The sequence below is a fragment of the Talpa occidentalis genome, unplaced genomic scaffold, assembly GCF_014898055.3.
Source record: "Talpa occidentalis isolate TD23 unplaced genomic scaffold, MPIMG_talOcc4v2.1 talOcc4.16, whole genome shotgun sequence".
NCBI lineage: Eukaryota > Metazoa > Chordata > Mammalia > Eulipotyphla > Talpidae > Talpa > Talpa occidentalis.
Genome location: NW_023601653.1, coordinates 13,208,720 through 13,235,512, shown reverse-complemented (window position 1 = coordinate 13,235,512; position 26,793 = coordinate 13,208,720). Strand labels below are relative to the sequence as shown.

The 26,793-nt window shown below is 40.1% G+C and overlaps 2 protein-coding genes across 2 annotated transcripts in view; one reads left to right on the top strand and one right to left on the bottom strand.

Moving 5' to 3' along the window:
• Nucleotides 1-13,859, top strand: part of UTP20 (UTP20 small subunit processome component) — an 81,943-nt gene extending 68,084 nt beyond the window's left edge. Inside the window, exons 47-62 of the mRNA XM_037513784.2 lie at nt 194-335; nt 1,352-1,468; nt 2,985-3,155; nt 3,395-3,526; nt 3,989-4,099; nt 5,080-5,159; nt 5,446-5,515; nt 5,653-5,835; nt 6,817-6,948; nt 7,505-7,637; nt 9,213-9,400; nt 10,057-10,128; nt 10,611-10,898; nt 11,204-11,330; nt 12,856-13,001; nt 13,268-13,859. Of these exons, the coding sequence (XP_037369681.1) occupies nt 194-335; nt 1,352-1,468; nt 2,985-3,155; nt 3,395-3,526; nt 3,989-4,099; nt 5,080-5,159; nt 5,446-5,515; nt 5,653-5,835; nt 6,817-6,948; nt 7,505-7,637; nt 9,213-9,400; nt 10,057-10,128; nt 10,611-10,898; nt 11,204-11,330; nt 12,856-13,001; nt 13,268-13,423 (2,248 nt within the window). The 3' untranslated portion in view covers nt 13,424-13,859. The remainder of the gene's footprint in view (nt 1-193; nt 336-1,351; nt 1,469-2,984; nt 3,156-3,394; nt 3,527-3,988; nt 4,100-5,079; nt 5,160-5,445; nt 5,516-5,652; nt 5,836-6,816; nt 6,949-7,504; nt 7,638-9,212; nt 9,401-10,056; nt 10,129-10,610; nt 10,899-11,203; nt 11,331-12,855; nt 13,002-13,267) is intronic.
• Nucleotides 13,860-14,819: 960 nt separating this feature from the next.
• On the bottom strand, nt 14,820-26,548 carry ARL1 (ADP ribosylation factor like GTPase 1). Its single transcript, XM_037513783.2, has 6 exons — nt 26,340-26,548; nt 23,512-23,649; nt 20,957-21,038; nt 19,835-19,946; nt 18,483-18,661; nt 14,820-17,781 (listed from the first exon to the last, which is right to left on the bottom strand). The coding sequence occupies exons 1-6, from the start codon at nt 26,341-26,343 to the stop codon at nt 17,751-17,753; spliced, it is 546 nt and encodes a 181-aa protein (XP_037369680.1). The 5' UTR covers nt 26,344-26,548; the 3' UTR covers nt 14,820-17,750.
• Between the last annotated feature and the right edge of the window lie 245 nt (nt 26,549-26,793).

Genomic DNA, 26,793 nt, shown 5'->3' with positions numbered 1-26,793 from the left:
TCTGATCTCCTTCTGGGCTTGCCTTAGCAACTTTTCAACAACTTAATCTCTGTGTTTTGTGGCTAAAGAAAAAAAAACAGCCCACAGTAAATAATACATCACTGAGCACTGCACCCATTTCACCAGAGGAAGCAGAGGGAACTTGTGGCCAAAATGCAGCCTAAGGTGTTCTTGCCCCTATTTTTCATTCCAGAACTCCCGCAGCCCCAGCACCAGATCCACGCCTGCCACCCCAGAGCTGTCTCCTGCTCCCACCAACTCCAGTTCGAGGCGGGCAGAAAGCTGTTGTGAGCAGGAAAACCAACATGCACATCTTCATAGAGTCTGGGCTGCAGGTGAGAACCTTTTTATATAATTTTTTTACTGAGTCACAGTGCGTGACACCATGTCAGGGTCAGGTGTGCATTCATGGGTACACTACATTGAGTTCACACTGAAAGCCCACATCCGTCCTTCACCGTGCAGTGGACCCCTTAAGAATTATCCTTACAATGAGGCTCGTTGCCCACATTGGGTCCATGCCTTCGAATCACCTGCGCAGTATTGCTCATTTCCCCTGGAAATGTTTTACTGTAAATAAATCACAGAATCACTTTTTTTAAAGATGCATTTTGTCCATGTACTATTTCTCTCTTCTGTTACTCACTTTGACAAATATGACTGTCTCAGAAGTAATGATTCTGACCTTGTACTTATGATTTCACTGTTGCTTTGCCCGTGAGCACTTCTATACTTGGAATTATTTTTGAAAAATGAGGAATTTTTAAATGCATTAATCTGATCCATTTATTTCTTTCTTAAAACCCTCTTCTGACTCCATTTTTCTTAGCAGAGAGCCCAGTCTTCATTTGGGCTGCAAGCTCTTTGACTCATGTTGTGTCATTGCCACGTGGCATCCCACCCCTCTGTTTCCCTTCAGTTCTGAGGGTCTCCGCCCTCTTCCTGCCCCAGGACCTCAGCACTTGCTCCTTCCTCTGCCCAGGTCCTCACAGAACTCTCAAAGCTCCCTGCATTTATGTTCATTATTTCCTTGAGTCTGTCTTCCTGGCCAAGAGCCATCAGAACAGGTCCACCTTGGTCATTGCCGAGTCTGGCATGACCCGGTGCCTGCGGTCACAGTAGCTCATGAGGAACCATGTGGCAGATGAACTTGGACTCTCAGTGGCACCATGACTCCCCACTGCCTTCAGTTCCTGAGACGCTCCCCAGGCTGTTTACCGTTTCTTCAAAATTTCACTTTAGACAGAAGCATCTTAACATTTCACGTATATCTCTCAAAATAGTTTCTTCTTTATCTTGTTCATTTGATCTTATGGACAACTAATGTGAAATATCTTTTTAAATCTTTTAGCTGCTATATCTGAGTCTGAAGACTTCCAAGATCAAGTCTTCAAGCGCACATGTTCTGGAAATGCTGGATCCTTTTGTGTCTCTCCTCATAGACTGCCTGGGCTCCATGGACGTGAAGGTGGGCCTCTGTTCCTTCACAAGAACCAGGCTGTGCAAGATGCCTGATACTTATTTGTGGGTTCGAACTTCACAGGATGGTTGGGTTTTTAAAAGGATTTATGGCATCATGAACTACCTCTTTTCCCTGCATTAAGTTGACTCCCAATTAAATAAACCCATGTATTTGAATAACCCTTACCAGCTTTAAAAGCCCTTCTAGGTACATTAATGTCATCATTGTTTCCTCATAACGACTTCTGTGGGGGGGTCAGTGTCCCCTCATCATCATCCTCACCTTTGTCTCTACTGCTGCTCACTGCTATGGATCGTCTTAACAAGCCATGGGGTAGATTTTTTTTTTTTTTTAATTTTATAGAGGCATGTTTATTTATTTATTTGTTTGTTTTTTTGTTTTGTTTTTTGTTTATACAAGCACTGGGTACAGTCAGAAGCGCGGGAGGGTGAAAGAATTCACCAGAGCCAGAGCGGGGAGCAGAGCAGGCAGAAGGACCGAAGTATACTGCTGAGGGGAGCAGCGGGCGGCAGGAGAGGTCTGCGCGCCATGTGGGACCCTCCTCTGGTGGCTGGGGAGCAGCCGGGGATCGAACCGGCGCCGCAGAAGCTGCGGGCAGGTTCGCAACCCAGCGCTCAACCGCTGCGCCACCGGGGAGGCCCCCATGGGGTAGATATTAATGTTAAAGTTTAATAAATGAGAAAGTAGGCCCAAGGCTATGGCCAGACACCAGATCTAGGAACTAGGGCTCCATCTTCCTACTCCAAAGCCGACTCTCTCCTACTTCCTCAGAGCGCCTGTTTTATAGTGAAGTTGCCAATAGGTGAGGTAACATCTCTCTAGTTGCTGACCTGGGATTTAAGTCCTCATTTCTGATGCCCGAGCTCTTTCTGTCTTCATCTAACCCAGTTCAACAAGAGCAGTGGGGACCTGTTAGGTTCAGGTGCCTAGCTGACAGAGAGGTTCTCTAAGTCTTGGCCTGGAGGTTGGGGATTCCCAGGTAATCACTTGGCTCCAGCACTAAACTATATTAAATTGTAGATCAGTGCGCCCATGCTTAATTGCTAAGTCAACTATCTGCCATTTAAGTGCAGGGGTGGCATCTTTTTTATCCTTGTATTTTTAATAATCCTTAGGTTGCTTCATTTACATAATACAAGCTTAGTAAGAATGGATTCAATGGAAGAACCATTCTAAAAAATAGAGAAGTCATTTATAATGTATTTTTCCAATCATTTACTTATATAGGTTAAGAATATAGGTTAAGAATATCACCTAACTTATATAGGTTAGGTGATATGTCTTCACTGGCTATGGATAAGTGGTGAGTTCTTCTCCAGCAGGAGACAGGAAGCTTTGCTGTCTTCTTACAGTCTGGATCACTCTTCCAGAGTGGGCTGGACAGGGCGTTTCATCCCTTCAGCTCATCACTTATTGATTGTACATGACTTGGGTGCTGGATTGTTGGGTTTGGTCTCGTCCTAAGTTGATTAGGGTCTTTTTGTTTGTTTTTGTTTTTCAGGTGATCACTGGTGCTTTACAATGCCTAATCTGGGTATTGAAGTTCCCTCTGCCTTCCATAGAAACAAAAGCAGAACAGCTGACCAAGCACCTTTTCCTTTTGCTGAAGAACTATGCAAAACTTGGGGCTGCCAGGGGCCAGAACTTCCACCTGGCCGTGAATTGTTTCAAGGTGAGGTGTTTTCACTTGTACTGGAAGCAGCCAGGACCTGATTAACTTCAAAATTAGCTTTTCCCCCTGCCTTTCTGTGGTCTTGGTCAGGATTTTTTCAAGACTGATTTGCTATGGGCAGAGGACTGACATCCAGTGTGAAAAAGCATTGAGTTCTACTAAGTCCCTGGCTTTTCACTAAATCCTGGTTGGTGGGTTCTCTCCAGGACAGATATTAATGGTCCTGTTTAACTTTCCAGTGTGTGACCATACTGGTGAAGAAAGTGAAGACCTACCAGATCACTGAGAAGCAGCTTCAAGTACTGCTAGCATATGCCGAGGAGGACATTTATGACAACTCACGACAAGCCACTGCGTTTGGCCTGCTGAAGGTATGATGTCTCCCAGATGTTGAACTTCGCATTTCGTGAGCTTTACAGCAGATATTTAGAAAAATGTGGAACCTGGTGTTTTGACTAGCTAGAGACTTCCAAAATTAAAAAGATTATGGTGACTCTAGTGAATTAATCACAGAATAACATCTCTACTTATTAAAATGTTTGGAAGTGAGCACTATATGGACACTTCCAGGGAATTCTGTACAAATACAGCTACTCAACTTGTATTTATCATATTGGACTTTTTGTTTTTAATTGTGGTAAAAAATAATGCATAACAATATTCACCATTTTAATCTTCCCTTTTTTGGTCATTTTAACCATTTTTATGTGTATATATTGGAAGATACTTTCATTTTATATGGAAACTGCCTATGACATCTTTAACATCAGACCAGCTCACATCCATCTACAGTGAAACATGAAATGATTATGTCTCATCCTTTTGTATTTTAGGCCATTTTATCGAGAAAATTGTTGGTCCCAGAAATTGATGACATCATGCGGAAAGTATCCAAATTGGCAATTTCTGCACAAAACGAGCCTGCCAGAGTTCAGTGCAGACAGGTTTGTAAGCAAAGGCTGAGCCCTGCCTTTCTGTCTTTAAGAGACATGTCAACATTGACTGAATTCTGAGGATTTTATGTCATTCTGTTGCATTATCCTGAGACTCCCAAATCCATTTTCACATTAAGTGTGAGAGAAGTGTCTCTGCTTTGTCTCTGGGGTAGTTTCCAGTTAACAAGGAGAGTTTTGAGTCCAGCTCACCACATATGGAAGGTTTAGGTAGATGAAGTTCATCTTCTTTCTGCAGCATGGAAGCCTTCAGCAAAGGCTCCACCAGCGCTCTAGTCATCTGCTCCTCGAGCATCACTATGTACCAGGTGCTGCTGGGGGAGTGGCCTCATGGCTCCACCCTACGGGAGACAGGTGCAGAGCACAACTTCCACGAGCAGTTATCTAATGACAGGTGTCAATGCCAGGAGAAAGTACTGTCATATTTCATCACTTATGAGACATACCATTATTTATACACTTCAAAGAAAGATAAGCTATGCCACAGTGATAAGATGCCATCAATTGTAAGGCACATCCCAATTTCAAATATATGAAATGTGAAAAACTGTGCTTCTTAGAATTGATGAAATGTGTAGAATTGATGGAAAGAGCATATGATGATTGTAGGGGAGGGGAAGGACCAGCTAGAGTGACAGGTGGGGAGGGCTTTCTACACTCAACCCATCACACTGCATTACCTCACCTGCCAGACAGATGAGTTTCCAACATGTGAGCTCAGACTTGGTGCCCTAAACAGTGGTGCCAGTGAGGTCCAGGACTTGACTCTTAATCAAGCACTTAAGGCAGGACCTGGGTGAAGTGGAGAAGAAAGGGCACAGTCTGTCTCAGTAGGTAGACTTCACTTAACTGATCGTTCTTCTAGAACATCTTTGTAACCTACCAATCTGTCCCAAAAAGCAGCTTAAGAAACAGGAATCCTGGTGAGACATGATGATCTGAATGATCATCCATGTGACTTCTCTTCCTAGGTTTTCCTGAAATATATTCTTGACTATCCTCTGGGTGACAAATTGAGACCAAATTTGGAATTCCTGCTCGCTCAACTGAAGTAAGTTCAAGCCTTGACCTACACAAGGGAAGTACAGGGTGCACTACTCCCCTTTCAATATGGTGGCTATCTTGAAAAGAACAAACCTGAAGCATAATAGCACATTATGAGGATGATAGCATGTGAATCATCAGCCTCAGGTGGTAGTTCTGTAAGTTCCTTTTCCATTCAGACTGACCACTGATATTATCATTCGAGTCCTCTTAGGACAATGGTGAAAATCTTTAAAAGTCATTATTGGCAAATTTTAGAGATATCAGCATGTCTTCTAATGCCCCTGTCCTAGTTATGAACATGAGACCGGAAGAGAGTCCACCTTGGAAATGATCGCCTACATCTTTGACACGTTCCCTCAGGTACCGTGAGTCCCAGACTGTGAGCTGCATTTCCCGAGAGCCCAGGGATTCCTTGGTTCCCCGTCCCCACCCTTCCTTCCTGAGGGAGTCTCTGGGGAGTCCCTTCGGATGTGCTCACCAGGGCCCGTCTTCCCTAGGGGCTGCTCCACGAGAACTGTGGGATGTTCTTTATCCCTCTTTGTCTAATGATGGTGAACGATGACTCTGCCACGTGCAAGAAGATGGCGTCCATGACGATCAAGTCCTTACTCGGCAAAATCAACCTTGAGAAAAGAGATTGGCTCTTTGATATGGTTACCACTTGGTTCAAAGCAAAAAAGGTGAGGGTCGCTTTTGGTCATGTTTCAGTGATAAGTCTCGGCTCTTGGCATTCACGCTTTAAATACATCTTATGTATTGTTGAATTAATAGCTTTATTTTTTTTGTTATAATAGTCTAATGTGTTCTTTTTTTAATTTACTCTTATTTATAGGGAGATTTCGGTGGGTGGTGATGTGCAGTATTGTTTTGATGTACTGATGGTGATACTTTACCCACTGTTTTACATCTTTTTTGTTACTTATATAACTGACATACATTATTGTAGTTTCAAGTGTACAACCTAGTGATTCAGGGTCTGTATACATTGTGAAATGATCAGCATCATCAAGTCTATTTACCATCTTTCCTTAGCATCTTTCAAATTTGTAATACCATATTATCAATTACAGTCCCCATACTGCACATTTCGTAATAACATACTTTGTAGTAAAGTTTCAGGAAATATAGGATGTTATAGGGAATAACATAAAAACCACCTGTATTTTGACTATGTAATTAATGTCAGCCAGGTCCTCTACTTCGTGAGTATAACGTAACTTATTTAACCTATCCCTGTTGATGAAAACCTTTGTTTCCCATCTAGCTTATTTGTTCTATGGAATGTAATTTTGGTCAGTGATTTTATCCACTTGCTGACTCTATCACCATTATTCCCTAACTCACCTTTGTGGAATATAAGCAACACACATCAATTTTAATGCTTTAAATATTGAAGTCAGACTAGGGGACAGAAAAGGTGGTATGAAACTATTTTTCACTTTTTTCTTTTAAATTAAAATGTATTAAAGAATTCTGAGATAATGATGAATAATGCCATTTTTAATGCTTTTTTCACAGAAGACCTCTCCATATTTTTCATGTTAGTCACCAAAGATCTATCTCTGTTCTATTGATTTCTGATATTTCAAAGAAATGCTGAGGGCACAATCATTTTGCAATCTGTAAACAGCCTACCAAGTTGTATTTTCATTGTCTTGTAGAGCTTAAATAGACAACTAGCTGCCCTGATCTGTGGCTTGTTTGTGGAAAGTGAAGGAGTTGCTTTTGAGCGAAGGCTTGACACTGTTCTCCCTGTGATTGAAAAGGAGATTGATCCTGAAAACTTTAAAGATGTAAGTTATTTGCTAGGGAATAAAACATTTACTACTTTTTATAGTTTTCCTTGAGGTGGTATGTTTATTTATTTATTATAATATATTTATTAATAAATTAAATATTATTTGTTTCATATTGATTAAATACTATTTGTCTTCCAAATGTGTTATTATATTAACCAAAGTGAAAATTCAATGCAGCTGGATCTTTTTAAGATGAGGGTTAAAAGTAAGTTTTCTTCCCTAGCACATGAAGATCAAAGGTTCTCAAGCAGGAGGATTTTGCCCCCCAGGGGCCACTTAGCTATGATTGGAGACATTTGAACTGTCACAACTGGAGGATGGGAGGATCTCCAGGCTCTAGGGTCCCCAGGATGCTGCTGTACTTCCTGTAGTGCTCAGGGAGCCCCCTCCCACCCCACCCCTACCCCTGCAGCACAGAATTATCTGACCCAAAATGTCAGTAGTGCTGAGGTTGGGCGAGCCTGGTATAGATTTACATGCTGGAAGAAAGATACCTGTCAAATACTTTATAGTCATTGCCTTAAATGAAATGCTTCTGTTCTCCTTTTAGATCATGGAAGAGACAGAAGAAAAAGCTGCAGATCGCCTCCTGTTTAGCTTTCTTACACTGATAAGTAAGCTCATCAAGGAATGTAATATTATCCAGCTTACCAAGCCCTCTGAGATTTTGAGTAAAATCTGGAGTAAGTATTACCTTTTTATTTGAATCTAAACGTCAGCATATAAGTGGTGATAGAATTATTGAAAACAGAACTTTGGGAAAGTAGAATATGAATATTTCAGGGGAAAAGCCGATGAGAAAAGATTTTAAAGGCCTTTCAGGTTGATTACAGTGGAAGCATAAAATATAAAAACATTATCTGTATTTAACATAAAATAATATTCTATGACTTCATCAGTAATATATTTCACTTATAAAAGAAAGAATATTAATTATGGGAGAGGAAAGGAACGGGAAAAAGTTTCCAAAGATCTCCTTGCCACTTGATGATGATTTGATGTCTATTCCGTCCAATCTTTCTCTTTGTTAAATAGCCATGGATTTTTTAGAGGGGCTGCATAATTTTATATAGCTTTCCTATCCTGTTTGTCCCTATGTAAATAATCACCTTACTATAACACACTTGGTCATTATTCTTTTAAATATCTATAAATAGCACATCAGGCAAACGTGCCATAATTTACTACACTATTTCATGCCTATAGGACATTTAAGTTACTATATATAAACCTTTAAAGGAAAAATAACATCCTATAATTTTTAATTAACACACTCAATTTTGATTAGTCAGTAGGAAATAGAAATTGGAGTGAATGCTTTAAGTACTTATGTATTTTACAAGAACTCATGATCCTCTAAGAAATAAGACAGGTACCAAGTTACTAACTACATGGCCCACTCTGGTTTGGCTGCACTGAGACTTGATCCCACTATTATAAAGGTTCATATAAAACAAAAGTAAAACCATGTTCTCAAAATATAGCAGTATAGACTAAAACTCAGATATGACATGATTCATCTAGAATTTTAATCCTTTCCCCAACACCACAAAGCTTTTTCCCTGTTTTCCAAGTGTGGCACATGGAGAGTATGATCTTTACTTACAGTACCTTATAGGGTCATATTTAAAGTTACAAGCTTTGGGACCAGGTCGAGGTGGTGCCCATACCCAGTTCTGCCTGTTACAGCTTGGTTTCTCACTTAGTACCTTTGGAACATGTGTTTCCTCACCTGTAAAGTGGAAGTGGCAGTCCCAGTCTCACAGAACTGTCGTGAGGTCCTAGTGAGATAATACATGTAACATACTTAGCCCTGTGCCTGCCACATGGAGCTCATATAGAACCTTTGTGATAGTCAGATCAAGTCTCAGTGCAGCCAAACCAGGGCATTTTCCAATAGTTACAGCAGCAAATGTGTAATTCTATACATACTTACATTACTTCATCTCGAAATTATAAACGTTAATGACACCTTCTCTCACTTGAATCTGAAACTAGTTCTGAATGGAACTGGCCTATTTGGGTGCGTTCTTGTAGCTCCAGTGTTTTATTTTCCTTGTGAGGAGTTGGTTTTCTAGTTGTTCCCAGTGGTTCGCCACCTCACTTTTCCTTAGCTCCTCTGGGTCCGGGAAGCAGGGACTCTTGTTCATCTTTGGTTCCCAAATCAAAGCACTTAATAGTTAATGTCTAAATGAGTCATCTTTACCACTGAAGAGCCAAGAACTCTGTGAGCCATCTGAGAATCATGTTGTCCGCAGGCCACGTGCACTCTCACCTGAGACATCCACACAACTGGGTGTGGCTCACCGCAGCCCAGATTTTTGGATTGCTCTTTGCCTCCTGCCAACCAGAGGAGCTGATTAGAAAATGGAATGCTAAGAAAACTAAAAAGAAGCTCTCCGAACCTGTAGCAATCAAGTTCCTAACAAGTGACCTTGACCAAAAGGTAAGGTTTCTGTAAAACTTTCTCTTGTGGTCTATGTGAGATGTTCATTCTGGCTCTGTCTTGGGGTTAGCAGAAACTCTTTAAGGTGACAGCATGTCACCCACGTGAATCTGTAGGAATGCTAGTAACTGGACAGGGTTACTCTCAAGGCCAAGGTTCTTCAAAGATAGTCAGCCTAGTCAGACTTTTGATTTGCTTATTTAGTGTTCATAGAAGTCCTGCCTCTTTTCATAGCCTTATTGGTATCTAAGTGAGATTGTGCTCATGAAAATGTTAAGTGGGAACTAAGTGGGAACTAAGGTATATCCGCGATTTCCTAGGACCTGGCATAACTTCTAGGGTCATGAAAGGCCATAAATATTGAATGAGTAGAGTATGAAAGGATGAACAGAGGAAGAAAAAATTATGGGCTTTGCAAATTTTATTGATCATCTAAGGGATTATCAATCGTATCTCCCCAGAGCTTGAAATTTCCTTAGCCTGAAAGGCTTGGGACGGGCAGATGGGAACAGCTAAACAATTTTGTTCGTGAACCTTCTCCATTCCTATACAAGTGACCAATCAGAGTAGAACCTAGTACCTCATTTGTATTATGGTTATTTGGGATTTTTTGAAATATCTCTTTGTGTCTTTCAATGTCTGTTTTCTTTTCACAGATGAAAAGTATCTCTCTAGCCTCTTGCCATCAATTGTATTCCAAATTTTTGGATCAGTCTCTAGGAGAACAAGTGAGTACTACAACCCTCCTAGCTGAGTAGGTGACCTATTCTACTGACAGTCTGGGAATAGGATCATATTTGGTAGCGTCTTGTTTTCCTATTATGTTTTGGGAATTAGATGAAATATGGACATACACTCTAACACGTGCTCAGTTATGCACATTTGTCTTATTGACTCCGTGTTCCATGTTGGAATGACCTTGTGCTCCATTTAAAATTACCACTAAAGGGCCACCCTGATGGCGCAAGGGGTTAAGTCTCAGCACTATGAAGCTATCAGCAGCCACTGAAGCATGATCCCCAGCCCTCTAATTGTTACTCCTCTGAAGAATGGGTGAAGGAACAGAATGGGAATGGAGAGAAAGTGCAATACCCAGCTGTTTTTATGTTACAATTGTGGAATACCTATTTTAGCTTCTGCTTTACTGAGCCATATTTGTTTCACAATCATAATCCAATTTCTCCTTCTCCTCTCCACCCCGTTTTTAAAGGTTGTTAAGAATTTGTTGTTCATAGCCAAAGTCTTATTTTTGCTGGACCCTGATCCTGAGGATAAACATGAGATAAAAGAAGACCTGGAACAAGAAGCTTTAGATGGTGTGACCAGAAAGGCAGTAGATTACGAGGGCTGTGCAGACGGCAAGGCAGAGTTGGAAAGAGAAGAGAATGAGGAGGCAAAGGAGGGACACAACAGGCCAGCCACACTGCTGTGGTTGATCCAGAAGTTGTCCCGGATGGCCAAACTGGAATCTGCTTATTCCCCTAGAAACCAGTTAAAGGTATGAGGAATGTGCAGAATGACCAAAAACAGCCATTTCTTACAAAAAGTATTGGGTTGTTGGGGAAGTCCTGACTTGTTTTTTTATGTTTTTCAAGCAAAAATGTGTCATGACTTTTCCCGACAGCCCAGTATTTTAGTGATATTAGTGGTACTCCCATGATCCTCAGAACTTTGTCTTTTGAACCCAAAACTGCAGTGGTAAATATCTGTCCCCAAATAGTCCATTTTCTAAATTAGTTGTTTGTATGATTGCAAGGTTAAGTGCAAGAAACACTTCAAATGAAAAATGATCTGTGCTTTCAGAGAACATGCATCTTTAAATTTCTCGGTGCGATGGCCATGGATCTTGGAGTGGACAAGGTGAAGCCATATCTCCCAGTGATCATAGCACCTTTGTTCCGAGAACTGAACAGCACCTGTTTGGACCAGGGTAACTATGGGGCCTCTCTTCCCCTGAATCTTGCATGTTAGGATTTCTCGCTTCTGAGCTTCCTTCTTCATCCTCCCTCCCTGGCATAGTTTAAGAAAGAAAATTTATGATGTCTCAAGACAATCAATAGCAGACAAATAGGCAAATTTGCATTATATTTCATTGTCCTCTCCTTTATACCTTCTCTGACAGTGAATGTTTCTCCACTAAAAGATAATGTTTTACCCCTAAGCATAAAAATTCAAAGAAAGTGTAGTTTAGGGTGGTTCTAAACCTCATAGAGCGATGAATAATAAAATAGAACTATATTCTCTTAAACATTATAAGGCAAAAAGTCTATGTATTGTCTTTTTTTTATGAAATAGTTTTTAGTTTATTTTTCCAATTTTTTTCATCGTTTTCTTGTGTAGTATAGTATACTTCCCTCATTGGATTTGGGTGGAAGGAGAGGAGATAAAGTGGAGTTCAAAGGTTTTATATTAGGCCTCCCCTGGTGGCGCAGCAGTTGAGCGCTGGGCTGCGAAGCTGCCACAGCCTCTGCAGCACCAGTTCAATCCCTCGGCCTCAGGCGAGGGTCCCACATGGTGTGCAGACCTCTCCTGCCACGCCCGCTGCTCCCCTCAGCCATGTTTTTCATCAGTCTGCCTGTTCTGTTTCCCTCTCTGGCTCTGGTGAATTCTCTCACCCTCCCGCACTTCTGACTGTACCCAGTACTTGTATAAATTAATCTTTAAAAAAAAAAAAAAGAAATGTTTGTTTTTTTTTAAAAAACGTTTTAAATTAAACAAATGACATGAATGTCAGAGCAGCAACTATATTAGTCCTATGGCCTGCAGAGAACATTCCTCACTCTTAGCGGAAGCAGCAGTGGTGAAAGTTGGGAGGGCTTTGGTTCTTATCAGTCAACATTAGTATCTGATATTTGCCAGACACTGGGGGGCTTTAAAAAAGGCCTAGTCCCTCGTCTTCAAGCTCACAATCTAGAGTAGGTGTTTGGAACTCTTCTGAAATTGAATGCAACAGTCTGTGGATACATATGAGAGAGAGGAGGCAGGAAAGGGTGGGAGAGCAAATAGCTTTTTGTCAGCTTCTTGAAGGAGTCTTTGATCCAAAAAAAACAATATTAATCTCCAGAGCTAAAACTCTGACCCATGAATTAGGGCCTAAAGGGACTCTTACCTTTCTCCCTCTCTCAACAAGCTGAGCAGGTTAGTAATGGTAACCGAAGTATTCTTGTAAGGTTCCCAAGTTGCCTGGTCTTCAGAGCCAGGATTCTGCTATAAGTGGAATTGTTGGTCTCTGCCCTTGTTGCATCTTGGCTGAGCTGTGCTTGAGGGTGCTGGGCCCGACAATTCTGCTTCTTCTCTCACCTCAGGAACATAGAGCTGGTTTAGATCAATATTTAATGTTGAAGTAGTAAAAGTGATAGATAATGCCAGAGTTGAAGATGTGCAGATTGTTGATTTTGTTGCTATTCAAATGTCCTTTCCTATGTGACTGACTCTGATAATTACTCTGTGATTAGATCCTTTGCTGAAGAATCTATCCCAGGAAATCATAGAATTACTCAAAAAGCTGGTTGGGCTGGAGAACTTCTCATTGGCCTTTGCCTCAGTACAGAAACAGGCAAATGAAAAAAGGGCACTCCGCAAAAAGAGGAAGGCTTTGGAGGTAAGGCTTTGCTCTTTGAACACCTGGTATATTTATTAGGCCTAATAACTATCTCTAAGCTGGGGGGTGGGGGTCTGGGTGGGGTGTCACACTTAGGCAAGAAAGTTTGAGACCTGGGACTTTACAGCTGGGAATTGAGTTTTTTTTTAATGGGTATGTGCTGCGTGCAACATCCTGAAAGGTGAACCAAATGGTATATTTCTGCGTTTGATTTTTATTGATTTAATATTTAAAAGCAACATAAAATTCATATTCCTTTTTTCAAGTTTGTAACAAATCCTGATATTGCTGCCAAGAAAAAATTGAAGAAACACAGAAATAAAAAAGAAGCAAAGAAGAGAAAGATAGAGTTCCTGCGTCCAGGCTATAAGGCCAAGAGACACAAGAGCCACAGCCTGAAAGACTTAGCGATGGTGGAGTGAAGTGCTCAGCGTGCTGACACACAGTCTCACCCCAAAGTTTGAACTTTATGTTGGGTTCTGCTGGGCTGAAGTCAACAGGTTTTATTATTTAATTAGCCTTTGCCATAGATTGTATAATATACAGTTTAATATAATCATGGTCTTTTTTGTATTAAAACATTTCAAAATACTGCTTATCTTCACTGTCTTAAAAAGAATGTGGTTTGCATAAAACTCAGTTTAAAATGTCATTTGTAAAAAATACACTTTAAAATAGCAAGAAAAAATGTAGCATTGGGAATAATCAAGCATGTATACACTCCTGGTTACATGTATTGAGGAAATTAAACTTTATCAAAAGACAGTAAGATCTGCACAAATGGAGAAATACAACCATGTTCATGAGTAGAAAGATTCAGTATTGTGTTCTTTCTTTCCAAATTGGACCCCATTGGTTAAATGCAGCTAACAAGCTGATTCTAAAATTTATATAAAAGATAATAAGCTGAGAATAACCATGATGCTCTTTAAAAAAGAACAAGTGGGAAAAGGGGCTTACCTTGTCAGATAAAAGACACAAAAAGTGCTATCTCCAGGGCCTCCCGGGTGGCACAAGGGGTTAAGCACCGCACTATGAAGCAATCCCAGCCTCTGCAGCATGAGTTCGATCCCTGGCCAGCTAGGGAACAACCCACATGGCGCAGCAGACATTTCCTGACTCGCCTACTGCTCTCCTCAGCAGTATACCTCGATCTGCCTATTCTGTGCCCCACTCTGGTGAATCTTCTCACCTGCCTGCACCTCTGGCCTGTACCCCCCAGCTCTTGGCATGCATAAATAAATCTTTAAAAAAAAAATGCTATCTCCAGAGAACAGGGAACACAGTAAATTCCATTTCATTAAGATTATTTACGAAAAGACAAAACTGGGATATGGCATATTACATATTGATAAAGGATTAGTAGTCCCCAGGCTATATAATGAATATACATAGTCATAGATAGGAATGAAAAAAGGTAATCCAGTGACAATATGATTCTACCAAAGAAATATAAATGGCCCTTAACCATCAACATTTGGGATATATGGCTGTATCAGTTCTTAAATACTGAAGTATTCACATCCTGACTGGTAAGTAGTCACTATCTTGAGATTCCCATGTTTCACCCTGGCTGTACGAGTTCCTAGATTCCATATCTCCACACAGAAACTGAAGAGTTACTATCTGGACTAGTGGAGGTCCTTTGCATCAACTATGTCTAATTGTTCAATACTTTTAATTACTCCTATATTCAACCTCATTTGTAGGAAAACTCAAATACATAGACATTCCTTTTAAACTCTTCAGATTAGTAAAGCTGACAACAGGAAATGCTGGCAAACATATGAGAGCAGTGGGAGCTGTACAAGCCACTTTGAAAAGCAATTTGGAATTGCCTTATTCAATGATATGTTTCTTTTACCTCACACTACTCTTGATGTGGAAGCAATATAATTCTTTACTGCCTAATATACTTGGAAGAGAGAACAATCCATCCTGTGTGCCAGGTACTTTGCATTCATGCTGTATATCCCCCTCCTATTTCTGAAAGCCTCCTAAGATTGTTTACCGGAGTAGTAAACAGTCTCATTACCTAAGGATGGCATGGATTGAATCGTGGGTGGCAGCATCAGGATTCAAGTTAGGATCGAAAGCCCATGTTCTTTATTAATTTGTGATTATGAAGTCAGGATATTAGTATACAGCCAAGGAATCAAAAGTTCAAACATTCATGAACTTCAGCATCTGTTTTGGATGTGGATTGTGTCTCATATCTCCAGGTGGTTTGCAATGTGCCAGAAGGATAAACATGGGCATCTCAGAGGGCTTGTTTCAATTAATTCTAAGTGATTTAAAGTAAGTGCATGTATTGCTTTCGTGAAAATTTTTAAAAAGTTAATACTAAGGTAAAGTTCAAACAAATCTCAGGAATATTGAGCGCGGCTTTGTTTTAATCAGTAAATATTTATTGAGCGCCTACTATGTACCAGGTGCACCACACTAATGCAAGGGATGTTAACAGTAAATAAGGTATGGCCACTGCCCTCAGAGTTTACATTTCAACAATTTAAAGTGCATCTCAGGTATTCACATAACAAAAGTAACCACCACTCTGAATTTTTCATTTTTTACAGTGTGATAACATGATACAATACAACTACCAACCAGAGTTATAGATTACTGGAGCCGACAGAAACCTTTCATATTTGTCCAAGTCTCTTGCATACAGGAAAGAAAACTCAGAAATCATTTGTGCCTACAACTCGTTTGTGTTCTGATTTCAATATGGTACTTTCCACATTTTCATAAACAGAACTCGAGATTTTGTAAATATCAGTATTCAAACTCCTGTAACATACCTCTACACACAAGGCCCCTGTAATTCATACCATATGAAAATAATTGTACATTCTCATCCTATTCTTTGTCATAAGCCAGAGGGATTAGGATCATCCTAGTGCTGACTCTGCCACAGCTTCTTGTGCCCTCAGTATGCAAGATGGCAAGGGCTACAGGAGCTCACTTGCCCATTCTGTTCTCACAGTATTCCTGAGCTGCTGGGGAGCACTTAGCTACCTGGGAACAAATCCACCAACAGTTCATGCCCTTGACCAGGAGGAGGACCCAGTATTAAACTGAGGAATACTATTCTCCTAGCTGGCAAATACTATTTCAACCATAAACACATTCTGAGGTGCTGCAATGAGCCAGGCACCTGGATTCTAGAGACAGACATGTGAAGACAGTCTGCCATCAGGAGTGACCTTTAACACACGACTATGCCTGGTTAGTAATAGGTTCTTTGAGAAAAAGTCTCCAAAAAAAATTTCAATGAGACCAAAATAGGAGGGAACTGGGGAATGAATAAAAGTCCCACAGGTGAGAAGAGAAAGCCAACATTCATTTGCACTCAGAATAACCAAAAGTGTGAGGGAAGTGTAAGCCTGAGGGAAGTGTAAGCCTGTATCTGAAGGACAGTGGCAGGGATAGGAAATAAAGCCACTGCTGTTCTGCATCTGAGGGACACAGTAGTAGCAAGCTTCTCTTTACCAGCATCGGATTTTTATAATACTGGTTGTCTAATAGAAAACCTGAAAAAAAATCCACCCAATTTTAGTATTTACTAAGGACTACATTCACTCCTCACTCCAGCTACTCCAGTGGTGGGCTGGGTAATTTCAAAATTTCTTTGGAACATAATTTTTTTTAAGCTTCTCTGATAACCTAGCAGGAAACCTAATCTTTAAAATGAATAATGTTTAATTTCTCCCTGTAGAATAAAATTCTGACTTTTCACTGAACTTACATGTCTAACTACAGGTAAATAAATTTAAGACAATACAGATGTCTTACATTTCTCAAAATAAAGCCTTTCTAAAATTTCAGTGTGCTATGAATTCTATCATATATCAATTTAAGATTTTTTCTATGTCTACTAGTATGGATAAATACATTTATGGACATTACTTTGAGTGTACTATGTCGATATCAATTTATATAATTTTATTTAAGGATTGGGTTGTCTGTATTGCCAATATTAGCATTTACAGGAATTTAAGTATAGTTTATAGGACAAGCTTCTGACTCAGAAGTCTTGCTTTGAGCCTTCTTCCCAACTCACTAGCCAGTGACCGTGGGCAAGTCAACCATCAGAAACTTAGGTCCAAGTCCATAAAAATGAGACAGTAACAGCCTATTCTATCACAGGGTTCCTATACACACCGACTAGATCAGCATGTGTAAAATTTTTTGTGACAACTACAAATTACTCATGAAACGACAATGACAGGTAAGAGTGCAGCTAACCACAAACCTCATGCCGATAACCAAGTGCTTTTAAATGAAACAACTTAAATAAAATGGTCATTAAGCAAATGAAGACTATATTACTCACACTATATTCCTAGCCTACTCTATCGAGTCTAGTCTTTGGAAAAAATTCATTTTGGGGGGAAAAAATCTGAGTTAAGAAGTTTATTAGTGTTAATACAAACAAACTGCAATCACTAATTAAAAAATAGGAAAGTTTTTTTCACCTCAGTAAGAGTACACTCTTTAATAGGACTGTATTTGAATAAGAATTCCATACAAATAGAATATATACCTTAACACAAGAAAGCAAGGAAGGAATATTTATGTTACAGAGAAAAGCTATTCAGTTGGTTCAATCAACATGAGTTACCCCTCCAACTAAATACTTTTTTATATTTATTACAAATGCTGCCATCAGTATTTAGTAGTGTAAAGCACAAGTGACTTTTCCAAGGGATATGTGATGTAGTCTTCTTTTCAGAGAAGTGATTGAATTTACTGTCTGCTCTTTAATGTTTCAACTAACCTGTGAAGAGAAAATGAAGAGTTTTATAAAATTAACTTCAAACTTACAGGTACAGAGCATTATCATTCATAATATGAATTTTATACCAGAGGGAAAGTCCAAAGCACTTAAAATAATGAAGACTAGGATTTATATTAAAGGAATGAGAGTATGAACTCGGTCTCCATGAGGTCTTGCATTTATGCTTTGACTAATACTCAAAAAACACTAAATAACTACTTTCTGGGCTGCCTCTACCACTGACAGGCCAGTTGTTGATAATTCAGAAGTGAAAACTAGTCTCAGTCCCCAAGAAGCTAATAAATTATTGCCCAAATCAAACAAAAAAGTAAACAAATCAAACAAAAATTATAAGACAGATTACAAGTACTATGTCAGTGAAATATGACTGATAAGGTAGTGAGCACAGTTATGCAGGGAAGGCACCAGAGAAAAAAAGCCTTAACCTAATTCCTGAAAGGTAAGGAATTGGAAGTCAGGCAAGGAAAAAACTAAAAATAGCTGAGAGTTGGCTTATCTAAATACCTATAATCAGGTAGACGTGGCTAAAATAAATGCTGATGCACATGAAAACCAGTGGGAGAAAAGGTTGAAAGAACTTAACTATGATATGCTGCTAAGAAATCTTAAATTCATACTTAAGATTAAAGAGAAATCATGCATATGCATGCAGAGATGGCTTCTGGAAATGTGTCACTTACCATTCCATTGCCTCATCAAGGCCAGTGCCTTTGGTTGCTGAAGTTTTGAATATCTGCCATTTCCGGTCCTTCAAAGCAGGCAACCCAAGCGAATTTGCCATCTCTGAGGGAGTCATGGCTTGTTCCATGTCCTGCTTATTTGCAAACACCACCAAAATAGCTTTTCTTAGTTCTTCTTCCTAAATAAAATACAACATACTTAATTTCCTTTAGTCAAGTTGCTCCCTTGAGTTTAGAAATGCCAAAAATACATTATTTTTAAAGTATGCTTACTAATTATTAATATATAAATGTGCATTATAAATTGAAGTTATAAGGAAGTATAAAGAAAACCATCACCCAAAATCCTACCTCCTAAACACAATCACTGTTAACATTTTTGGGTTTTAACTACTGCTTTGTAACAGATATTATATTTAGAAACACATTTTACATATTTAAGACCACAGTTCCACATCCTGCTGTAAAAAACAAACAGTAAGTCATGAATGCTTTTCCAAACCATCAATTTTTTTTTTCAAAAAAATTAAAAGCACTCAGGTCTCCCCGGTGGCACAAGGGGTTAAGCACCACATTCGCAGCCTCTGCAGCATGAGTTCGATCCCCGGCCGGCCAGAGAGAAACCCACACAGCAAGGCAGATCGCTCCTGTCTCGCCCGCTGCTACTCTCAGCAGTGTATTTCAGTCAGTCTGCCTGTTCTGTTCCCCACCCTATCTCTGGCGAATCCTCTCACCGCCCCCCATCTCTGGCCTGCACTCCAGCTCTTGTATGCATAAATAAATTAAAAAAAAAAATTAAAAGCACTCTACATACCATGAATGCATGCACCAAAAATTACATTACTTTTCTAGTATTACTATTAATAGATTATTTCCACCTACCTATTAGAGAAATCCAAGTGACAGAGTCAATATATAAAAATCTTTGTGTCACTTATTATTTCCATTACTTAAAATGTTTTTACTGGGCCTCCCTGGTGGTGCAGGGGTTAAAGTCTCAGTGCTATCAAGCTATCACCAGCCACTGCAGCCTGAATTCATTCCCCAGCCAGGGAGCTGACCCACATGGTGCAGCAGACCTCTCCTGTCTCACCCACTACTCCCCTCAACAGTATATTTCAGTAGACCCACCTGTTCTGCTCCCCACTCTGTCTCTGCTGAATCCTCTCACCACTCCCCACCCCACCACACCTCTGGCCTACACCCGTCCTTATATGCATAAATAAATAAATCTTTAAAAAAAGAAAATAATTCTAAAAGTATTAAGGGTGAAATGCTACTGCTTTCCTTTTAATTATTCTTGCATACAATAAGCAAATGGGTGATTTCCCCCACATTTTAAGTTTTCTTACCTCCAACATGGCAACCAACTCTGATTTGGAAATGCCAATTCGATCTCGGTCACAACTGTCTACTACATAAATGACTGCATCTGTGTTGGAATAATAGCATCTCCAGTATGGCCTAAAGAAAATTCAGAAAAGGAAACTGTGATGTTATTTGAAAGAAGAAACTATTATGTTAATTTACATGCTAGAATTTGGCAGTGCTGGGGAGGGATGGTAACATGCAAATTCTGTCCCACCCATGCAAGAATCAATGCCACAATAACGCAGAATCTCTAATCATATCCCTTAGAGGGGATAAAAGAATGTTAATAACATCAACATACAGTACAGGACCAAAGAGTCTGAGAGTCTGAGAATCTGAGACTCTGACCAAAGAGCCTGAGAATTATATCACAGGACCAAAGAGTCTGAGAATGAATTCAGACTTTAGGCAGAGACAATGTACTGTAAAATCACTAAATGGTCAAATAAAAAAAATGTACAAAGGTCTACCTGATCATTACATCTTATAAATCTTTAGCTAAGAACCCCTTAAAATGAATGCTTTTTAAAAATATTAATGTGACTTTATATAATAGGTTAAATTGATCATTGATCAACCAGGAGAAATGGCTAAAATCAGAAATATGCTAAAAAATGATGCAAGAAATAAAATAAGTTAAAAGGCGGCAGGATGTTTAGGGGATGGACTACTAATCTTTTAAGATGGTACCAGAGGAACCACCAATAATCACCAAACACACACAGTTGCCTGGTGAAGCGCAGAATGTTGTGCAGGGGGGCCTTCACATTAGCCAAACTGGTGAACCTGCAAAGCATTTTTATGAAATCCAACATGTATGTGTCACAGAAGACGTTAAAAAGAACTAAAGAGATGGCCCATTTTAGTTAAAAACTACTTAAGTAATTAGGTCTTGAGATTTTCATGAAAAGACTTTACAGACATTAAATCATTAAATATTTGAAAACTAGTTTCCTTAGATTTTATTCATTTGAAAGTACAAGCAGTTTTACCTCATTTTAAACTAGGTGGTTCCCATTTATAAAGAAATATTTGCTATTAACCTTAAAAGAACCAATAAACATTAACTAATATCACAAAGCAACCTGGTCATTTTACCATACCTGATACTTGTCTGTCCTCCTAAATCCCAGACTTGGAATTTAAGGTTTTTGTATGTTACTGTTTCAACATTAAATCCAATAGCTGAAAGAGAAATCAAATCAATAGTATAAGTAGACTAATACATTCTACCTTCTAAGTATCCAATCTAATTGGGTTTCAGCAACTAATGGTAATTACTAAATCATACTATTGAGATATTGTTGTATTATAATTTGAGATAATATCCCTTAAAATACAAAAGAGTATACTGCTATATCCACACAAACAACTCAATGAGCAAAATCAGCACCACAGTCAGGTCATGGAAGAACCCCAGCTACCTATGCAAATATATCATGTTTTTTTTTTTTTTAAGATTTTATTTATTTATGCATACAAGAACTGGGGTACAGGCCAGAGATGCGGGGGCATGAGAGGATTCAGCAGAGACAGAGTGGGGAAGAGAACCGGCAGATTGACCTAAGTACACTGCTGAGGGGAGCAGCGGGCGAGACAAGAGAGGTCTGCTGCGCCATGTGGGTTGCTCCCTGGCTGGCCGGGGATCGAACTCATGCTGCCAAGGCTGTGGATTGCTTCATAGCCCGGTGCTTAACCCATTGCGCCACCATGGAGGCCCCATGTTTAGTGTAGTGCAAATGCTATTCCATTAAACTCTCCTCATAATACAGTCCTGACAAAGAAAAGTATTCAGAAAGTTGAATTAAAAAGAATAGTTGTAGATATATTACGAAAAATGGAATTTTGATAGGTAGCACATAAACAGATGATAAAACCAAGAAATCTTAGATGCTGAACTCCAATGGTAAGGGCAGGACGATAGCTCTCTACCACTTTTTGAAAGTTGGACTCACTAATGCTGGCAATGTCACACAACCTCTGCAGATTCATTTCCTCAAGAGCTCATCTGTAATGAGGTCAGAGTCCTTATGCTTTGGGATGGTCAATGGTGAAATGTCCTAACCCTTTTTCCTGGCATCCTTCTAAGTGGAGCTCTAGCACCACATGCTGAAGCAACACCACTATGTTGGTGAGAGGAATCAGGGTCAATACATCAAAATTAAGATTTCACAGGCTATTAAAAAGTCAAAGAAATAACTTATAGCTGTAAATATACAAATAATTTTTGCTTTAGATTTAAGTTAATATTGGCAAATGATGCTTATGAGTATTTGGCAAGTATGTCTATACCTTAGTAAAAAACTAAAAAGCAAGTTCATGATGTCTGCCTTAGAATTAAGTATGCATGTAATCACCATCTTGACTACTATTAAGAACAATGTATTTATATGCAAAAGACAAAAATGTGGGGGAAGGCTTTATTCAGTGAAATAAAATCTACTGGATTGAGCACTGCAAGGGTAAGCCACAGGACTTACTGCAGCTAAGATGGGAGATTTTGAGAAGCAAAATTCAAGGGAACTGCAATTTTTGAAGGTGGCAGAAATAACAGATGTCACAAGTAAGGATTAAAAGTTCTGCTTTCAGGGCCTCCCTGGTGGCGCAAAGGGTTAAGACACAACATGTGAAGCTATCCACAGCCACTGCAGCACAAGTTCGATCCCCCCTGCCAGGGAGCTACTCACATGGCGCAGCAGACCTTTCCTGCCTCACCCGCTGCTCCCCTCAGCAGTGTATTTCAGTCAATCTGTCTGTTCTGTTCCCCACTCTGTCTCTGGTGAATCCTCTCACCCACCCCCACACCTCTGGCGGGTACCCCAGTTCTTGTGTATATAAATAAATAAATCTTAAAAAAAAAAAAAGTTCTGCTTTCATAAAAAGTAGACTTTTTTTAATATAGAAATTTAAATACTACTAAATACAGAAATACCTGAGTGGACAGAGTAACTTTAAAGGTATAATCTAAATACTCTTGAGCAAACTACAAATTCTTAAACTTAATTTAAATTAATAATCTTTTCTAAACAAAATCAGGTCAAAAAAATGAAAACAAATAACAGTATTCTTATGTAGTCAAATAGCCTTGAGAATATTTTTCTAAGATATCAACAACTGATAAAAAGTTGAGGTGTTTCTTACTATTGTAGGTACCAAATTAATCTAATACTGAGTCTCTTCAACTCAGATCTTTATAAGTAATCAATAGAATTACTTGAGAGAAATTAATCTTAAAATAGTAACAAATACTACAGCAAAAAAAGTTTCATATAGAAATATATCACTTACCATCTATAATTCTTTACATGGCTCTACAGAGTATTTTATTGCTTCATTTATCTTCCCATCAAAGTCAGTAGATGTTTTATTTTCTCCATTTTATCAACAAGTGGAGAAATAAAGATACTGGCTCTCAATGAGATTAAATGGCTTAACTCAAACCAAATTTGAAACATCTCTGAAGAGAAAAACCTTGCCCTAACAGTGCTCCATAAATTATACCAAATTTCCTCTCAGTTTACCAAAAAAAAGACATCAATATTATGCCTATACTAATTTACAAACCTTATTAATCACTTCATTTATGAATTATTTATCCAGAAAGTTATGTTAGATGAAAAGCAAAAGGCCTCCATAATTTATCACACCAAAAACTTACTAGGAATAGTGGTAACGACTTCACCAACTTGCAATCTGTACAAAATTGTAGTTTTTCCCGCTCCATCTAATCCCAAAATTAAAATCCTCATTTCCCGGGTTCCGAACAGACTGGAAAAAATACTTGAGAAAAAACCACCTAAAACAATAATAAAAGCGAAAACATATTCACTATCAATTCATCAACAATTCCCACAAAACATTGAATCTTGTCCCATGAAAGCTGTACCATATTAAGTAATATTTTATTATTTTCCTAAATGAACAGGTACATATTTTTGCTTCCAGCAAAATATATAATTCAACATCAAACAAGTAATTACTGATTGCTACCATGTCCTAGATAATGTGTCAGCAGACACAGAATATCCACTCAAGAGTAAGAGAAGGGAGCCTGGCTGGGGTCACAAGGGGTTAAGACGCAACCAATGAGGCTATTTGCAGCCTCTGCGGCATAAGTTCGATCCCTGGCCAGCCAGGAAGCAACCCACACTGCACAGCAGACCTCTCCTGTCTCGCCCGCAGCTCCCCTCAGCAGTGTATTTCAGTCAGTCTGCCTGTTCTTTTCACCACTCTGTCTCTTGGCAGTCCTCTCACCCCCTGCACCTCTGGCCTGTACCCCAGCTCTTGTATGCATAAATAAATAAATCTTTAAAAAAAAGAAATATGACCACTGCCCTCATGGAGCTCACCCTCTAATCAAGAGAATATGGCTAATTTAGCGCGATCTCCACACTATCCCTAAAAACCAGAGGGCAGGGCCTCCCCTGGTGGCGCAGCCGTTGAGCGCTGGGCTGCGAGGCTGCCCGCAGCCTCTGCAGCACCAGTTCATTCCCGGGCTGCCAGCGAGGGTCCCACAAAAAAAAAAAAAAAAAAAAAAGAGTGCAAATCAGAATGACAGTGGGAACAGCTAAGTCTTTCAATATGAAAAGAAATAATGGTTGTTCAGCAGCAACACCATCATAACTATCTTCAATCACTGAAACCTCTCTGTTAAGCAATATAACTGACATAAGAAACTGAGACACAGATGTCAAAAATAAAACTAATTTTGATGGAAAATGCCTTTAAAAAAGTAATAAAGCAATGTTATACAGCAATATAAGGGAGATACAAACTTAAATAAAAAAATAAGGCTACACTCAATGCATCACGACGTATTTCCAGAAAGCTTCCTATATGCAGGGTCTTGTTAAAGACTGAAGAATGGTAGTCACCAGATGCTGGGGGAAGAGGAGAAAGGGAGAGATGTGGATCAAAGGGTACAATCTTTCATTACAATTCTAGAGATCTAATGAACAACTTGGTGACAGTAGTTAATAATGATGAATTGTATGGTTGAAATATGCCTACAGACTATAGATCTTGAAGTGGTCTCACCACACACAAGTAAAGGTAATTGTGTGGTGAATGATGTTAGTTGGCTGTGGTTAACACCTCAAGGCATGCACATATCAAGACATCATGCTGAATACAATTTTTACTTATCTTTCATACCTCAATAAACCTGGAAAAAGTATATATTAAGAAATTATCCTTTGTTTCAGCAGAGCTCTGAGACAAACACCTGAGGTAACAACAGATTAAAGGTGTTGGTTTCACCTGGATGTTTAAAAAAAAAAAAAGGAAAAAACCCTAAGCGTAAGGGAGGTGGAAATCTAGACAACAAAAGAAATTTTTTGAATAATTTTTTCTCCAACATCAAAAAATGCACGTTCATCCTTTCCCACCAGAAGTCATTAGAGAATATTAAAAGAAGGTTACAATGACAATATAAAAAAGTTGACAACAGAAGTGATTCCCCACACAATAGTTATTTGACAAAGAAATGGCATAGTTAAGAATGCAAGTCTACAAAAAAGGAATAAACGGCGGGCTAGAGAACCTTGGGAAAGTGAAACAGAAGGGGTGACACCTGCCAAAGTCCTTTCTACCTTTTTGCGAGAAGAGGAAGAGCAAACCTGAAGGGGGTAGTGGAAAAAGACAGAAAAGTGCATGTGATATTTGGGAGCCGGAAGAAACGCTCCAAAAACCTCGGAGAAAATTTTTAAAAACCAAAGAATTCGAACCTTCATTTCGAGTTAAAGAACCTGTACCTTCACTCGGGCGCTAGCGGGAAGGAGGTGAGTGAGGCTGGTGATGACAATCTAGCTCCCTCATCAGCCCTCCCCACACTGAGTTTAAATTTCATTCACTCACCAGTAATATCCTCCCCACTTCCTTCTCCATCTTACTGATAACTGCATGAGCAAAGCTCCAGCTAAGCAAACAAATGCCAAGTTGACTACCAAACACCACCATGAGCAACACCTCCCTTTGGATTTTTTTAAAGATTTATTTATTTCTGCATACAAGAGCTGGTATTTTCTTTTTAACTGACGCAGTCACAGCGACCAGGAAGAATCAAGCAGCCACTAGGGTCAGATCTCATCTTAACCCAGGAACTCTCAGTGATCCTGCGACTGACACGTTGCTCAGCCTCTCCAGACCCACCCTGCCCAGCAAGTCAAGTTGGGGCTGCGGGCGGTGAGGGGGAAGTTCACAATCAAAGGAAAGAGCTGGGAGTGGAGCTCCCAGGCCGCAGCACTCTGCGGACCCGCACTGACCTCCGAGACCAGATCCTCCGGGAAGCGGGGGGAAGCGAGAGGGCGAGGGCAGGCAGGGTGCACCACGGCAGGCGAAAAGCCAAGGTCGGGTAAGTCCTCGGCGTCCCGCCGCCTGGGCGCGGGCCTCTCCTGGCCTTGCAGGTCCGCCCCGCTCCTCCTCCAGCCCCCCGGCTCCCGCCGAGCCCACCCGAGCGTGCCCGGGAGCCCGTCTCGGACCCCTCACCCATGATGTCTGCCTTCGTCGATCGTCAGAGACACGCCCCGGACTTGGCAGCAACTTCTTTTTGAGCCTCGGTGCCGCCACCTCCGCTAGTCTTGGCCTCCGGCTCGGGCTCCAGCTCTCGGGCGGTTTCCGTGGAAGCCCGGTCCGCCAGCAACTTCCACGTCGGACTCCCGGCGGGGGCGGGAGTGGGGCCCGTGGCGACTGCGCGCGGCGACGACGTCAGTGTGCGCGCCGGGCACGACGTCTGAATGTCCGCGTCGTCACTTTCGACGCAAGTTCTCTGACGTGCCGGGTGTAGATACTGTAGAGACCAGAAGAGAAAAAATAATTCAAGGGTGCGAAGTCTCGCCTGCTTCTGTCTCCCTAAAAGAAAAGGGCTTCCGAGGAACATCGAGTTTTCATTTTTAATTCCGACACCAAAAAGTGGCGAATCCGCTCACCTGGAATCAAGACG

Coding starts and splice junctions, on each gene's coding strand:
- ARL1 (XM_037513783.2), bottom strand. Junction 19,947..20,956: donor GGAGGACAGACAAGTATCAG/GTATGGTAAAAT, acceptor AATTTTCTTTAG/GCCATACTGGAGATGCTATT. Junction 18,662..19,834: donor AGTTGGTTGCCATGTTGGAG/GTAAGAAAACTT, acceptor TATTTTATTTAG/GAAGAAGAACTAAGAAAAGC.